Here is a 17,500-nt window from a genome sequence, read left to right as displayed (position 1 = left end):
ACCATTTTTCTTATTTGCTATACCAGTCCTTAACAAAAATACCATATTTCATATAGCTTCCATTCTTTGCATAGGTTGATTTCAGCCTCCACGTTTGTATAAACCGTTCTTGTATAATAATAGAGAATGTTCTCGAACTTCTGGTTGCATTTGTTTTTAATTCAGGGAGGCCAAGAAATAGTATTTAATTTTGAAAGAACTTTGAAATACTTAAGGACCACATTGATACAATGGGCTCAATAATGCACGCATTTTGATTGTTTCTCACCTATCAGAGGACAGTGCGGCATAGCTGACTTCATCATCAAAACCTTTTAATTTTTTATTATAGTATATAAATTAAATGAAAGGTGTTACAATTGAACCCACTGGGAACTCGGAAAAATCCGAGCCCCAGATGGGTTTCGAACCCACGACCCTCCGTGATCTACTACGTATGCTCTAAAAACTGAGATACTGGAGACTATTTGACTCGAGCTGCCTCACGCAGCCACAGAGTCAAATACCGACTGACAGCATAGCTCATAACTGCATCGCGCAGTCACATTGAGAGCATCATTGAAATCCACTGGCAGTTGCCTGTATTTTTGTGAACGATGCGGCCAACCAACCACCAAAGTGAGCGAATGTGAAAGAATGTTTAACACATATTAAATGAAAGATGTTACAATTGAACCCACTGGGTACGGATGCCACTGAGCATCCGTACTAGATCACGGAGGGTCGTTGGTTCGAATCCCATCTGTGGCTCGGATTTTTCCTAGTTCCCAGTGGGTTCATTTATAACACCTTGTATTTGATATGTGTTAAACATTCTTTCACATATTGTATAAAGCACATAAATTCCATGTTGCCGTGCGCACACTCGGGTATCATCTCATGTGCCACTTTATGTTCTTACCACATTTTGATGTCATCTGTGATCTATTAGGGACCTTAAAGCCTGGTTCACTCGTACGACACAAATTAGCCTACGTGTAGCCGTACCCACCCCTCCCACCTCCCGTTTTTGTTCGGGGGGTGGGTATGGCTACACGTAGGCTAGACGCAAATGCAAATGCCAACGCAATCGCAAGGGAAGTAAGACACGCAGGCGCAGTTCAAGTCCTCTTTCCAAGATGGTGGACGAGAATAAACTTATGTGTTTCTTTTTACCTTGTGTTTGCATTTGCATTTTCATTTCCGTCGTACGTGTGAACAAGGCTTAAGATCTAGGACGGCAACCTCAGCGAGAACGCCACCAAACAATAGACACTAATGAGCAAAACAACGGCTTTGAACGTGCGCTTTAACATTTGTACATTTCTTTCTCATTCTCTGCCAATCTGCAACATGAAATGACCAAATCTCAATTTCTAAGGAAGATGCGAGCGCACAAGGGCAAATCTTTGATTTTCTTTCTTTGTTGATGCCTAGTGTTATTGAACGTTTGACTGTAAGTACAATTTGAAGTCTACAAATATAATTATGCTGAGAAGGAAACCAATTGATTGGTGCCATTACTCGACTCCGCAAGGCAGCGCGGGCTTACGGCTTCTCGGAAACAAAAACAAAAAACAAACTCGGTGATCGAATGATAAAGCAATTATTGACCTCGGTTATCGCAAAATGTCGTGACTTGTCAGTGTCTCGCAGATCAATTATTTGCCTCAGCCTTTGGCTTTGGCAAATAATTGATCTGCTCGTCACTGATAAATCACGATATTTTTCTCAACCTCGTCCAATAATTGTTAATTATGTGCTCATTGTTATTGTAATATCATTAAGAACTTCCTTTTTTGAGATGGTAAAAAAATCAAATCTTGTCATGACAGTTTTAAAATGCCAATTTGCGAACAAGCATGACCGCGAATTAGTGCTTTCATCTTCAGCCTCGTTTTTATATTAAATGGTCACGTGACCATCTCATAATCAGCAGTTGTTATTAAATGGTCAACTTACGAATATCTGCCACTTTTTGTGGTTTAACCGTTGTTAATTGAGGGGGTTATAAGTAATTTAAGGTACCAGCCTCGTTGCCACCAAAAATTTTCATGTTTACTGGACCCAAGACCCATTATGGCTCTTGCTAGACCCTAATGAACTCTTTCAGACAGGTGGCTTGCTTTCAGCACGAAATTCCCACGGGACTTAATTTTACGACATTTGCTCCCGGACTATGATGACAGTCTGCTAGATTAACATACAAAGAATTTAACAGCGGTGGGATATTGTTGTAACTCCGAAAAGCCCCGGCTAAGCTCCTTCATCGATATTCTCGATACCGTAGTTGTGGCTGCCTCGTACGCACACCTGGCGTCCCGAGGAGTTTCAACAAATCCTGACGTCGTTGTTATTCGCAAGATAAAAAAAAAACATTTATTCCAGAGCTTGAGATAACAACTTAGTGCCGCTTAACGGCGGCTTGGAAACGACATAGAACACATCACACATGTGAAGTGAACAACAACAACATGGCGGGAACACAGCTCGCAGGAGCGGTTACCTAGCTAATTGGCGGAAACTGCAGACACTTAATTTATTACTGCGGTACTGCAGTAACAGTAGTCAATGCTGAGCATTTGATTTTCTGAGATCTTCCGCTCGTGTTAAGTTAGCGTCCCAACTTTGTTTTGGCATGACGTCAATGATCTAAAAGAAAAAGATCTCATCCTGTCAAAATTTTAGCCCGCGGGGCTATTTTGTCGGGACCACTTTAGCTTTCGCGCTTAAGCTTCGTATAAACAGTAAATTTATGGGTAAAAACGGAACTTCCTTCGATATTCTACGGAAAAAGAATTAGACAGTGGCCTTACAGTGAAATCTCTTACGCTTCTGAAGATGGCCAGCGCTGCGATTTTGTTTTCTTCAAACAATAAATGCTCGTTCCAGTCTTTTCTAAGAGATCAGTGGTGTCCCTAAAAAACTAACAGTTCCGGGAATTCTGAACCCTGTTCTTATTCAAAAATTGTTATTGCTTGGGTTAAAATCTAAGAATTTCAAGGAAAAGAAATAGCCCCGACAGGGACTTATGGGATCACAACGGAAGTCGTCCAGACTGCTAAGGACCTTGGTGTTGTCATCACCAACGACTTAAAGTGGTCTCAGTGATCGCATCTCTGCCGTTGTTGCTAAGGCCAATCGAATGCTGGGATTCATAAAAAGTAACTGCACTGGAGACGTCAACAAAGATGCACTGAAGCTGCTCTATGTATCGTTGGTATGATCGAATCTGGGCTACGCTTCTCAACTCTGGGCCCCTCAATCTCCAACCCTGATGATTGAGGTCGAGAACATTCAAAGAAGAGCAACTCGTTTCATCTGTAAAAACTCTGAACACTCCTATCCTCCTAATCTGTTGCCTATTAACTACTGGCTAGAATACTTAGATATTGTCTTTTTCTTTAAGTGTAAGGCGGGTTTAATTAACTTAAATCTTGATACTTTAGTTGTATTTTGTAGTTGGCGTTCCCGTCGCGGCTTGTCAGGTCTCTTTCTAAAGAATAATTTTGCTACAACCTCCCTGTTTCGTGACTCGTATTTTGTACGCTTTTCTAATTTGTGGAATGCCATTCCAGAGTAAATTAAATCTGAAAGATTGCTAGAATCATTTAAGAAGAAACTTAAGTCATTTTTCTATAAAGGACTTACTATTGTTTTCATGAAACCAAGACGACATGCGCTCTTACAAGTTAGTTTGTCCTGAGTGTCGTCGTCTGAACATATTTACTAGTTGTACATGTTGAAACGTTTCACACGTTTCTACTGCTCTCTACCCTATTGAACCGTATTTCTAGTTTAGTGTTTTTGAACCTTTTTCTCTTCCCTATATAGTAACATATGCGGAACGTTTTGAAACCTTCATTTGAATCGTTTCATTATCATATTTTTTTCGTATTTACACTATTTATGCAGTTTGTTTGTTATTAAGTTGTCTTTTTTATAGCAAGGGGTGCTTGTAAATGGGTGGCTTTGTATCTTTTTTTTCTTTTAGGGGATGGGTCGGGTAATTTACCTAGTAGGGGATCTTGTGTCCTATTGTAATATTTCCTGCCTGTGGGCGAATTCGTTAAATAAATAAATGAATAAATGAATAAAATAAAAATATAAAGAACACTGCCATGGTCACGATATGAGCAAAAAGCAAAATCTGGCATCAACATCACCACCTTAGAAAGGAAAGGAAAGGAAAGGAAAGAAACTTTATTTGAGTATCTCGCCTTCTAGCGCTGGAGCACTAATTGAGGGCACTGTAAACTGAAATTAACAATTAACGCAAAATAAATCAAATGTTGGCTTTTGAGGAGAGGGTGAAACGGGAGTACCCGGAAAAAAAACCTCTGGGTGCAGAGTAGAGAACCAACGAAGTCAACCCACATATGATGCCGAATCTGGGAATCGGACCCGGGTCACATTGGTGGGAGGGGAAAGCTCTCACCACTGCGTCATCCCTGCACCCTTGCAAACTATATATAATGGAGATAAATTCTTCAATTAGGAGAAGAAAGTTGACGTGTAACATGCATGATGAAGTTTGGTTTGAGTCACGTTACGTTTCCGAAGTTGAGTTCTAATTCTCAGCTCCTTTGAAGGTGTGATTCAGTGTCTGTAATCACGCCGCCATTTTCAACCACGCGAATGTGATCTCGACTTTCGGTGGCACCGTTCGAGTCGACCACATTTTGTCCTCCGTTGACATACGACAATTGCACCGTAAAGGTACCGTTTCTAGGACTCTCATTTCGACTTCCTTTGATTGATAAAGCTTTTCGCAACTTCCGCCGAAAAATTTTTCTCTTTACGGGCACCCTTTTCCAGAAAGATTTGTGCCCGTTATCGTTGTTCTGAAATGTGTCGATGGCTAAAGTTATCGGCAAATCGTTTAGCACGTTTACCTCCACAGATTTTAACTGTTCGGAGCCGTTTTCTTTTTCATCGTAAATTCCTTGAAGCGTGAAATCGTTTTCGGCAACTCCGTGTTCAACGTAATCAGCGCCCAACAGCTCATTCTCCGTGCTCACGCGCAGTCCGAAAACCTTGTCAACCAATAACAGCTCTAGGAACGTGGTAGCAGCGGCCCAAGCGGAAACAGAAACAACCACTAGCATTTGTACTCCAAGAAAACTCCATGGACCGCCTTTCAAGACCCCATAATCTTGGGAGAATTGGTTTTCCAAGATGTCTTTCTCGGCAAACAAAGCAACGCTTATTAAACCCCAAATACCAGCAAAACAATGAGTTGGGACGCAGCCAACCGGGTCATCAATGCGAAGACGGTCAAGAAGAGCACATCCTGGACATGCCAACAGGGCACCCAATGCACCAATGAGCAGGGCTTCCCAAGGTCGAGCGAGGGAGCAGACAGCTGAATCCAGAGGAGAGACAGTAATTTTAAGAGGAAAAGCCCCTGAAGGACTTAACCACTGGGGTCAAATCAATGAATTTTCTACTAGAGGGTTTCAAAATCTTATACTGATTTTACCAAGAATTTGTTAAGTTTAGGAGCCCATCGCGGCGTTTTCAAAGACCCATTTAGTTTTAGATTAAACTTTCCGCGAATGAGACTCCCGCAGGAGCCTGATGACCAATCATAAGAAACTAACTTGACGTCATGGTGTCACCGAACCTGATCTGCCTTTAGGTAGTCTAAAAATATATCAGTAGATGTAAAAATGCCGTGACATAGAGTTAGTATGGGAGTTGCTTTGTCCTAGTCATGGGTTCAAGCTACGTTTTGAAAAGCATGCGTCTTTGTCCTGTTTGTTTGAGACAAATTTCCCAGCTTAGCCAACCAAAAAGGTGCAAATTGCAACAGGTCCTTACCCCTGGATCGGGTGCTGTATTTTGACGGAGCTACCTACGATTTGCTTAACCCCCGCGGTAATGCGACCCCAACCCCCACTCCCGTACCAGCGTGTAGTAGGACCTTTCACGGTGTGTTACATGAAAATAGTGCTGGAACCAATTATATTGGAGCACGATGTCCAGATTTGGTTGATGGTGTTGCGTACCTTTGTCTTCCGATGTTTTAGCTCAAATCCCAATTACAGACTGATGCGCCACGGTTTGTTTAAAGCGTTTAGCTGCGTTGGGCAATGGAAAGGACATTTCTACAACTTTATTGGTAATCCTTCTTCGGGTATGATAAATTAAACATTTTATGATTTTACTCACCCGTTATGCTTACGAGCCCTGCTAGAATACCGGTCACAAAAATGGGAATATTTAGTTTGTTCTTGAAGCAGATATAACTGCGGGAAATAAAAGAAAATAAACACATATGATAAGCAAAATAGGATATTTCTAAAACTAATTAACAAAGCTGTTTCTACACGATCTTGCATTTAGCTGTACGTAGAGCTACTGATTTTGTTTACACAACAAGATAACATTGCCCTTGCGTGGGTAAAAAAGGGCGTTTTTGTAAATCATCAGTTCGTGTTTTCTGCAGATTGTGATTGGCCCCATAATCCCGCGCCATCGAGTCATCGACCAACCAGAAGGAAAATGAAAACGAGCGATGACGTAATTTCACACATTTTTTCGTGCTCAGCGTTTGTTATATGCATTAGCTTTGGAATCTGATTGGTTTGTTTAATGACAAGCGTCCGTAGGGAGATATTTCTCTGGTTTTATGGCAATTTTCAACGGAATCTCGAAATAAGTTTTGATGCTTAATTTTTTCGGTTTCAAGAGTCGGCGACGCCAGTCTAGCCTAAATTAAAAATGTCGTGGAAATTTTGCGTTACGTTCAAGGAATGAGCCAATGCACTGCTATGAGTAAAATTGCTTTTAAATTCCCGCCATAATTATAATATGGTCGAACACATTTTCGCTTACTTTTCGCCGACTTTATGTATTTTCCTTTGTGTGAAGACTGGTTTATTTAATTGTCCTTGTCTGGGATTATCAAAGTAGTACGTCAAACCAGTTTTCACGCAGGAGCCCATCTGGAGCGTGCAACTTCCATACAGCGTGTGTGAAACGGCGTTTTCACAAGTAGGTTTATTTTTAGACTAGCCCTTCCCGCGAATTAGGTCAAAAACAAAGGCAGTTCCGGTTCGGTGATCCTATGACGTCAGCTTAATTTCATCGGGCTCCTGTGGGAGTCTCATTCGCGGGAAATTCAATCTAAAAATAAATCGGTCTGTGAAAACGCCGTTACACGAACACAGTAGAGTTGTAGGCTCCGGGTCATGGGTTCCTATTTTCACTGAAATTTTCTACACTTTCCCAGCGAAAAGCTGTATTGAAAAATAGGTATGTGTAATCAAAATGTTAACTAAATGTCCAAACATACTCAACCCCATTGAAATCAGTCAAAACTCGATCTCGAGACACCAAATTCAAAATCCTATTTTTTCTACGTTGCAGCAACATTAGGGGTCCAAGGAGAAACTAAGCTCGTTGCATTCCTATGCAAGCATCTCGACAGTTACTCAATTGAGTGTTCTGAAATCTAAGGGCGATCTATTCGTTAACAAGGCAACTTGCAACCGTGTTTCCCATTACAAGCATTTTGCCAAATCATTCCATTTCCCTGGACTCACCTGTATGCCATTCCGATTATTCCCCCGCCTATGGAGCCATTGATAGTAACAACTGCTGCCCTGATTGTGCAATAAAAGAGGATCACATAAGCAGTAGCGTCAACATTTGTACATAGGATCCCATTTCTATTAGCGTTAGGCTTAGCTACATAATTCCCGAAAAATTATCTAAAATTCTTTTCGGAATTTCCCAAACAAAAGCTCTAAAGTTATTTTAAAAATGTCTAAAATTCTTCAAAAACTCTCTAAAATTCCCGACAATTCTTATAAATCTCGTTTCTTATGGTGCCAAGTCTGCCATATTTGCTATCAAGCAAAGATCCGGATTCTGAAACTACGGCGAGAAACCGCTGCTTAGATGCACTGTAGGACCCCTTTTGGTGAATAACCGCTGATAAGGAATGGATATGAACGGACTGGCCCCTCTCCTGGTAGGTTGGAATAAAAAAAAACACGTTTTGTAAACGTTTTTTCCTGTGAAAAGTTTCCAACATATCAGGTGAAAGTTTGTGGGACGGCGTTTTTACAGACCGAGTTATTCTTAGATTGACTTTCCCGCGAAACTAGACCTTTCCAGCTCTTGCATGAGAAATAATTACCCAAGGGATTTAGAATGGACGCCAAATCTCATTTAACCCTTTACAGTGCGACGCGCCTTACCGTGGCCACCAAACAAAGTTCTTTACAAATTATCCGCCATTGAGGGTGTGCAAATTTCATTGACAGTCACGCCTCATTGCAAAGTTCGTACGGTTGTAATTTGAACACCGTTGCATGGATATTTGAGTTGACGTATTTACACGTAGGTTGTCAAAAAGTGAAAGTTTGTTGGGTGGCCACGGTAAGGCGCGTTGCACTGTAACTCCACTGTTATTTTCAAGGAGTAGATTAACTCCAAGAAAGGAGTAAAAAAAAAAGGTACAAAACCACTCCATTTTCGGAGTAGAATTCACTCCGGTATTGCTTACTCCGTTTTTGGAGTAAAATGTACTCCTACATCTTTTACTCTTTTGTTACTCTGTCTAACACCAGACGATTTTACTCGTCAACGGGGCCCCCCTTTGGGCCTAAAATGGTTAAGAACTCGTCTAAAAACAGCTTGATCTGTGAAAATGCCATTGCATGGACCTAGTATTGCAATTGCAGACTCCTGTTGTGGTCTAATCGACGTTGTGGTGTAAAAACGGGTGAAACTCACGAATGACGTAACACAAAGGAAACATAAGAAGACTAAACCATATGAGACAAATCCCACACCTACTCACAGCTCCAGACCGCCCGTGTCCGTTGAGCGTAAGAATTCAATCGCTTATCCTTCATGTGGTTAGCACTGAAGTCACAGACTACAAAGCCTTGGCCTTGAGGACGGTTTTGAATAGTGACAGCGACTATGAAACTTTACTTAGAATGATAGGGTCTGTCAATCTTGAATCTTCTCGTGTTCAGAATATGGTAATTACTACGTATAAGACTCTTTATGGCGTTGCTCCTCCATATCTCAAATCACTACTAAAAGAACGGAAAGTGGCATACAACCTCAGAGGTACCCTAAAATTGAATCTACCAAGAGTTACCACAACTACCTATGGATTACAATCATTCAGATATGCTGCTACCCAAGTATGGAATATGCTGCCTGATGACGTAAGAACTTCTGAATCTCTTATTGCTTTTAAGCGCGCTATTCAAAATATTACTGCGTAGATTATATGTGTATATTAATGTGTACATAAGCGGATTATTATATTTTTATTTTTATTTTTTTTTATATGTATTAATTTTACTCGGAGACACTAGCTCTCTCGAGCTACTCTAAATCTGAGTTTAAATAAAGTTGTATGTGTGTATGTATGTAAAGTGTGTGCACGCGCCCTGCATGCTTAAGGTAACATACATACATGCATGCATAAACTGGAGTATCAACCACCTGGATCATTGCTGTAAATTGAAGCGACTTATTCATCTGTTTGCGCCTACGTACACTGATTCAAGTTTACTAGATGCATAAACATTACATCTTTCTCCTAAAAATTGTAGACGATTTATCTTCTTTATAGGATAAAATAAAGGTTTTAATCTCATTTTTATGGCATTTTAGCTTTGCATAAAAAATTGAACTGTTAATTTGATAATTTAAAATCCTCATCAGTAAAACAATTTTTTCACGTGTAAACAAAACACACTTCCTCTTTCGAAATATAAATATAAATATAAATATATGTAAAATCTATTGTCTGTAGGTATGACGTAAGAGAAACAGAGCAAGCAAGCATGTACGTGCTTATAGCCAATCAAAATCGAACTGGTGACACCAATGTATAATAATTCTTGTTGTTTCCTTGTAATACACATATCTTAGGCGACGTAATTGTTCCGGCATTTTCTGAAATAAGTTGTTGTGTTTAATTTCCTTCAAACAAGAAATAAGTAATTAAGATATTTGTAAGTAAAGCAATAATATTAACTTAAATTCCATTATGGCTTGAACGCAGGCTGCTGCCTGATAGAAAAAATATGTCAGGTTCTAAAGCTTCTCAACGGTGAATAATGAATACATTTCTCTTTGTATTTCTAAAAATCTTGGCCATCTTCATGAGGCAGTAATTTTTTTGTGAAGATCATGCTGGATGATAAAAAAGAATTACATTACATGCACATTGACCGTCTTGCACGACAAGGCTAAGCGAACTCTCTCTTATGTGCTGCAAGATTTTAACGTGCCGAAAACAATGAAACATAATGGCTTAATTGTACGTTTTCCTCGGCGCATATTTTGGAAGCAGCTTAGAGAAAAATAGGCTCAAAACGGCTACGATTAGCTTACATTAGAAGTCAACAAAAAACGAACACTTTTAAAAACGAGAATTCACGATGATCTAAGGGATTTACGACTTGTCACGGAGGCGATGTTCTTGCGGAGTGAAGCCGAGACACTTAACCATGTCAAGCAACGAGTGCCTTTTCATTCCCTGCACAAGGCAAACGAGCAGAAGATTACCATAAAATCATGACGGAAATCAATTTACCATTTCGAAAATTGGTTTATACCAAAGTCGAGGAAGGTAGACAGTAAGGTTCGAGAAGATCATCTTGACTTTAATTATGCCAAATAAAATGAATGTGAGGTGATTTCCTCGATGTGTTTTTGGGCAACAAGGTTTTTGAACGTTTGAAATTTATTTCCTCTTCAATTTCAATTCCTCTATCAATTTACCATTTCGAAAATTGGTTTATACCAAAGTCGAGGAAGGTAGACAGTAAGGTTCGAGAAGATCATCTTGACTTTAATTATGCCAAATAAAATGAATGTGAGGTGATTTCCTCGATGTGTTTTTGGGCAACAAGGTTTTTGAACGTTTGAAATTTATTTCCTCTTTTAAAATAACGATGTTTGACGTTTCCGATTTTCATCGGCTCTCATTTGCGTCGACCGGAAGCACAAGGCTTTGTAACGAAGCTGGGGATTTTAGGACACCAATTTTATGCCCAAATATGAACAAAAATTAGATCGAAGCTGCACGCGCGGTAAAATGCACGAGCTACGTTACATCCAGTTAAGAGTTTCTAACTTCCCAGCCACGAACCAGAGTTAAAAGCTTCTCAAGGTCACGAGCTTCTGCCTCGACCTAATAGACTTCTTTAGCTTATACAATGTACCTTTTGTTTTCCCATTTCAGATCACGTGACATTACTCTAGGGAACAGTTTCTTTCAAACTGCTATGAAAGACGCAAACCTTTCACGTGCCAGAAAAGAGTGTATTAATTTAGGCTTTTTCGTTCTTCCTTGTCGTTGCTTAGAAGTTAATCTCCATAATTTAGGAGGTCTTTCGCAGCCGTGTTTCTTTCTTTTTTTTTTGGCGCCAGTAGCAAAGGCCTTCAGCAGCCTTCTCGATATTTGTGAACTAACTGAATGGTCATTTTCTCTGGTGCCTCTTGGGAAATTAAGGACTTTTATTTATTTATGCCGCATAAACGTCAAATTTCGCTGTATGTCTATATTTTTTCCCGTATTCAAATTACCTATCTGATTACTAAAGACGTCCCTTTGCCGCCACTTTTCAGGGTTGCGTCCTTTGTCAGCTTTACTCCATGGAAAACATAGGTACTCGGTTCTTCGAGTAGAAGATGGACCTTTGATGGGATCTTCCTCGTTCTTTCTAGTAACTTCTAGTTTCCCTTAATTACTTAAAAAATCCTACCGTCAAGGGCAATTACTAATATCTTCCTTCGCCTTGAAAACAGTGACTGTCAATAAATTATGTCAGTTTTTCATGTAACGTAAGAACTTGTTTTCCTCTCGTCTCCGGTAGCCGTTTGCCTTTGAAAAACGCGGGGTCGTTGAGGCTTTGTAGGGTCAACTACAAAAGAACGTAACATGCTCGCCCCCTCGAGCTCCAACCAAAAGCTTGAAGTGCAAAACCTTCTAATCTCTCATCGGCCATCGTTACCTTATTTAAGATTGTCATCCCAACTACAACTGATTCAGAATTATATTGGCATTATATAAGTCTCTTTCCCGTTTCTTCGATGTCGTGGGATTTTGATCGTGTAATATATAACTTTTGGTTTTAAAGATTCATGCAAAAGGATAAAACACACACTGTACATGACTCTACTTTATAGACTTTCGCCTTCATAAACCAAACAAATAAGTTCACGTTCACAGCTGAGATGAAGTACTAGACTTGATATCCGTTCTTTGGAATTCCTAAATATTGGTTTTTTTTTGTCTCCATACATTCTCTGTAATTTTGTGCCTTTGGAATTAAAGGAAATGTATGGCAGAAACTTTGTTTAATTAAATAATTTCTACTATAACCATTCTCTCCAATTTTATTCTGCCGTACCTTTGAGCGCATATCTTCTGTTTTGGAAAATAAAAAATACCAACATTGCATATCATGAATACTTTTCATCGTTTTGATCTTCCACACAAACCTTTGAATTTCTCTCCATCTTGCCCTGATTACCCACGATGCACTCAAAAGCGTTCACTCGTCTATTATAGCCAGATTTTTCAAATTGTTGTCCGAAAAATATAAAAAGATACTTTCCGGTGGCAAACCCGTTTTATTATATTCTACGGAGAGAACATGGTTTTGAAACGAGATTTTCAGGCTGTATGTCTTCACTGAGAATATCAAAAACATCAACCGTGCACCTTAGCACAGGTTTTTCAATTTTGGAAATAAGAACTGTTGAGGTGGGGAAAGCGACAATGAATTTTGATGTTCACCTACGTTTCAGTGCTTTTTGCGGCTCTTTTTTTTTCAGAGAAGAAACAGGTGAGAAAAGGAAAATATCCTGATAAACAAATTATAAGGCATTGGCTTAATCATTATAAATAACTCCTATAAGGATAAAAAAGTCATACCTGGAGGCTAGTTTCCACTTCATGCCGCTAATTCCAAAGGTGCTACCACAGTTGAAACCTAACCAGCCCCACCATAACATAAAAGTGCCGAGGAGAACATTTGTTGGGGACGCCATTTGTTTTAATGGGGCGTTTTCGTCGAAGCGTGCGATCCGTGGCTTCAACATTAACGTGGCTACTAAACCACTCACACCGCCAACCAAATGCACTGGACCACAGCCAGCGATATCCACTGCACCCATTCTGTTGAGCCAACCACTGTGATCCCAAATCCAATGAGCCGGAAGACTGTATGTTAGAGTATTGAGGAACGAGTACATGGTGTAAGCTTTTAAACTGGTTCTCTCGGCCATCGCGCCCGAAACAATGGTTGTTGCTGTTGTTGCGAACGAAAGCTGAAAGAAATACTTGGAATAGATTTGTCCCATTTGGTTTTCATCCGCATCGGTCAAGAAGGACCCGAGTCCACAGAATCCATTTGCACGATCGTTCAGTCCAAAACTGAAGGCGAATCCAAACAGCCAATACGAGAGTCCCCCATAGATTACATCAATTGCATTCTTCACCATAATGTTTACCTCATTTTTCCTGGAAACCATACCGGATTCTAAGAGACCAAATCCAGATTGCATGGTGAAAATGATAAAAGCGCTAGTGAGAATCCACGTTGAATCGTCAGAGCCTATTTCATCGCCATTTTTGTTGTTTTGCTGTGCGATCGTTACTTCTGCAAACGATTTACTTGTCGTCCAGTTTGAATTGGTCATCACGGTTCGCTTCTTCTTCTTCTTCTTCTTCTGACAAATTATTGAGATATCTTCAACAGCAACCGTGAGAGATGCACCCGGTTGCAAACAGATTTCTATTTCCTACGGGTACGGTTAATGCAATTCGCGGTTTTGTGTGCCGTGGTATAGCTCTTAATAAAACCGCACTGTGTCACTGGGACTGAAGTTGCTGCCTTGATATTAAAATGCCATTGGCGTCTACTGCCTGTTCACGGCAAATTTGCATAATTCCTTAGAGAGCCGAGGATGAATTACGCCACTGTTTGCGATTGTGCAGATATCAGGTCGTCAACGAACCGAACCAATTGCCAGTCCATGCAAAATGAAGAAGCTTGACCTCCTAAAAAATTTAAAGAATTGAAACGAGACAAAAACGAAATCAGGGTGTAGAACGGTCAATGTCGGAGAACTATAGTTTATCTATTTTTTTTTTCTTTTCTCCCATTTTCCTCATTAAAATTTAACACCGAGGTGTTAGGGAGTCTATCGATGACTGGAATGAAGCTTAGTTTCATTTCCTCTGTGGAAACACAAGTGTATGTATTGTAGATAAACAATACAAGCAGTCTTTCAGAATCAGGCATGGCACCGACAGCTTGAGACACAAACTTGTCAAATTGTGTAATCTGGTGTGATAGAAACTGGCTCGTTTCCATCACTCACAATGACAAAAGAGGATACATGCCGCAGGCACGTTGTCTTATTAAGCACAAAGCATGGGGGACACAATGTGAACAGTGAACTTGAAAAAACAAGAATCCGCTAAGAAAAGTCTAACTTTTAAATTGACTGGGCTGCACTGTTACTAGAAAATAGTTCGCGAAATTGACGAAACGGAGAGCGCGAGATCTGATCAATTTCCTTATATGTTGTTTTATCATATGGCAGGAAGAATTGTCCAGCTGGCTTCTGTGCCTTACTTTTTTTACACGTCTTTGTTTATACTTTTTCTTGCACTTTGTGAGACTCGTTTGTTTTCTTTCTTAATTGACCTACTGTCGGCTTTCCCTGGAGCCTTTACTTCGCTTTTATTGTGGTGTTCAAAACTTCCCTCGTGCATGCCGAGTATACAAACAAGGGCGGAGCTTGCAAGCGCCGGAGAATATTATGCATTTCTTTGATAGACATGACACAGCATTAAGTTGTAATGGTGAATTTGCATCTTAAGGTGATTCCTCAGAAAAAAAGTTGTCAAACGATTTTCTTGAAACTTTCCCTGAATGTTTCCTACTAATACCTGTTTTGAGAAAGATATGTCACCGTGCTTGCGTAAGAGATATAATGGGCCAATCTTACCCCATTACTTAGGTGCCTGTACTAATACTAATCACTTATTTCATCGGCTCAGGGTACATTTTGCGTTAGCTCAGAAACGAAAAAAACAATTGAAAAAACACTTGATAGGTAGAAAGTCTAGGGCATATGGAACACTGTCTCACATAGTTTATGGAAAAATCACTCAGTCAACTTAAAACGACGTCGACTCAAAACGTATTCTCGAGTCGTTGTTTTCAAGATCATAATTTACCTCCTTGGGTAAAGGGCTTTGTGTACGTTTTTAGCTGTATATTTTTTTCGGATAAATTTCTTTAAAATTCTTTTGTCTTAAAGGGGATAATTTGTACACCAAAACTATGGAATAAAAAATATAGGTCAATGTGCTCGTTTAAGAGTAAAACATCATCGTACCTGTCTATCTCGATTATCGTAGATCGAAACAACAAAATTCGCCATGTTCTCGGCAAAGAATTATGGGTCATTGGCAACTCTCGCGTGTTTTGAGAACTGTTTCAGCGTGTATGATCGACTTACGCTATCTTAGTACAATGTTGCAAATTTGATCCAATTTATAAATATTGATACCCCATATGCGCAGTACAGGATGCGCAGTGGAATACTGAGGAATAAAATCCTGGAGTCCAAGGCAAGTCAGTTTAAAGTGCTACTACGACGAAATTTTCATATTTTTTTCCAACCTTTTTTTCTCAAAAATGTAAAATATAGATGCAAACTAAGGGACATTACCATGAATCGCGTCCAAATTAACTTTTTCTGCCTTGATATAACCCTCCAAAAATCGCAAAAACTCGTCCGCAATTGCTTCGCTCTTAAACCTAGAGTTCGGTGTATTTTACATTAGCGGTGTGTCTTGTGACGTCATCCAATCAACCCCGCTCGCATGAGCTACAGAAATACACAGAACCAGAATGGATTCCTTTACGGCTTTACGTTTTTGTCACGTTTTTAAGTTTAGATTGCTCATGGCTGGGTTTGTAAGTGAGAAATTGTTATAACAATGGCCTTGCGACCTCGAGCTCGGCGGCGAACGAGCAACCGAACAAGTCATGATCGGAAGGTCGTAGGTTCGACAGCTGTGCATACAAGGATCCTCGATGCGTGCGTTTTTCTCGAGTATTCCCGAGGCTTCACCGACGAATGAATTTCTCTTTACCGGGGCAATATATATCTCCTCTTTTACAACAGTGTAAGAATCGTGTTCTTTGCCAGTATTAAATGATGTCATTTGCCATCATCTCTATTACCATGGTGTTTATTTCTTAAAGTAGAGTGAGCCATGATACCTTATTCTTCGTCCTCAGCGTAAATGATTACCAATAAGCACGAGGAGGCTTCTCTTTCTTTGTCTCCAATTTTATTTGATTATTTTTATAATGATTTATCAGTACCCTCCTTTTACAGGATTGCAAAATAAATTGACTCGCAGTGATAAAAACACAAAATAAAATGCGGAAAGAGATTGATTGCTAGCCGTCCAAGGTCCATGCATTACAGATGCCACGTGATATCGTCTTAATTAGAAAAAAGGCAATTGTTTGCACACGGCTGTACGTTCACGGTTCCAAGCATTTTAAACTTCCGTTAGTTATTTCTGGCGGTCAATACCTCTCATCACATTTACATATATATTTATTTAGGTCTTCTAAGTGCAATTTTAATTTCCAGCACAGTAAGGATGCCGTTGTCGATGTTTATGTTTAAAAATTCTTCCAACTTTCAGGTATCTTCGTATGCTAAAACGCATTTTTAACACGAATTGGTAATTTCCCATCAAAATCCAACGAAGAAATATAGCCTTTAACACCACATGGTTCATGGCTCAGTGTTTGAAATTCGCAAATAGTAAAAAAAAAAAAAAAAAATAGAATTGCTCAACTTATAGCAAATGCAACGGTTTACATACGTGTTAGTCCCCTTCCCCCTGAGTGAACAACGTCTTGATTTTAGGTTTCAAATTTGTCCAGTTCTCTCTGCTAAAAAGAAAGTACTCCGCAGTTTAAGGACAAAGATGTTGTAAACGTTTTACTTATAAAATTCAAACTGATTTAAGTGCAGCTAATTTTCCTGTTCCGTCGTCAACGTCAAATGCATATCCCAAGATAATGAAAAATCGGCAGGTGTTCTGTTCAGTGTCTGTCACAAATGATAATTTAAATCAGAAAATGTTTATTTTTTAGCCTTACAGGAAAGGTTTTCTGTTTAACATTGGTTGATACTATGTGTACTTCCAAAATTAACACTTACCCTGACGCAACTGAAACGCAAAATGAGCCAAAATAACACGATATCCGGCAACAAACATTGCATGAAAATTGATAATTTTGACAATTCCAGTTATAGGCTGGTCCACTGGTCCGACATCAATCTACAAAGTTGCACTCTCAAAGAGTACGAATTACACTAAACGTTTCGTAATTTTCTTCCCTCTATAACGAGAAGGCAAAACCGGTAAATGCATGCCAGTTGTGCCAAATGCAATGCTTTCTCGATTCACTTTGGGTCAGAAATG

The 17,500-nt window shown here is 39.7% G+C and overlaps 1 protein-coding gene across 2 annotated transcripts in view; it reads right to left on the bottom strand.

Moving 5' to 3' along the window:
• Nucleotides 1–2,646: 2,646 nt before the first annotated feature.
• Nucleotides 2,647–17,500, bottom strand: part of LOC138015266 (putative ammonium transporter 3) — a 16,161-nt gene continuing 1,307 nt past the window's right edge. The window contains exons 1-5 of one of the 2 annotated variants that reach the window (XM_068862243.1): nucleotides 16,895–17,500; nucleotides 12,905–14,032; nucleotides 7,530–7,589; nucleotides 6,154–6,230; nucleotides 2,647–5,344 (exon numbers count right to left, since the gene is read on the bottom strand). The exon at nucleotides 16,895–17,500 is cut by the window's right edge and continues 1,307 nt beyond it. In XM_068862243.1, the coding sequence (XP_068718344.1) occupies nucleotides 4,557–5,344; nucleotides 6,154–6,230; nucleotides 7,530–7,589; nucleotides 12,905–13,671 (1,692 nt within the window). In that variant the 5' untranslated portion in view covers nucleotides 13,672–14,032; nucleotides 16,895–17,500 and the 3' untranslated portion in view covers nucleotides 2,647–4,556. Of the gene's footprint in view, nucleotides 5,345–6,153; nucleotides 6,231–7,529; nucleotides 7,590–12,904; nucleotides 14,033–15,381; nucleotides 15,598–16,894 lie in introns of those variants that run through there. The other variant, XM_068862244.1, reaches the window with a different exon arrangement.

The sequence above is a fragment of the Montipora capricornis genome, chromosome 9 (assembly GCF_036669925.1).
Source record: "Montipora capricornis isolate CH-2021 chromosome 9, ASM3666992v2, whole genome shotgun sequence".
Taxonomy (NCBI): Eukaryota; Metazoa; Cnidaria; class Anthozoa; order Scleractinia; family Acroporidae; genus Montipora; species Montipora capricornis.
The sequence above is the reverse complement of the archived record's forward strand: the minus strand, read 5'-3'. Positions and strand labels throughout refer to the sequence as shown.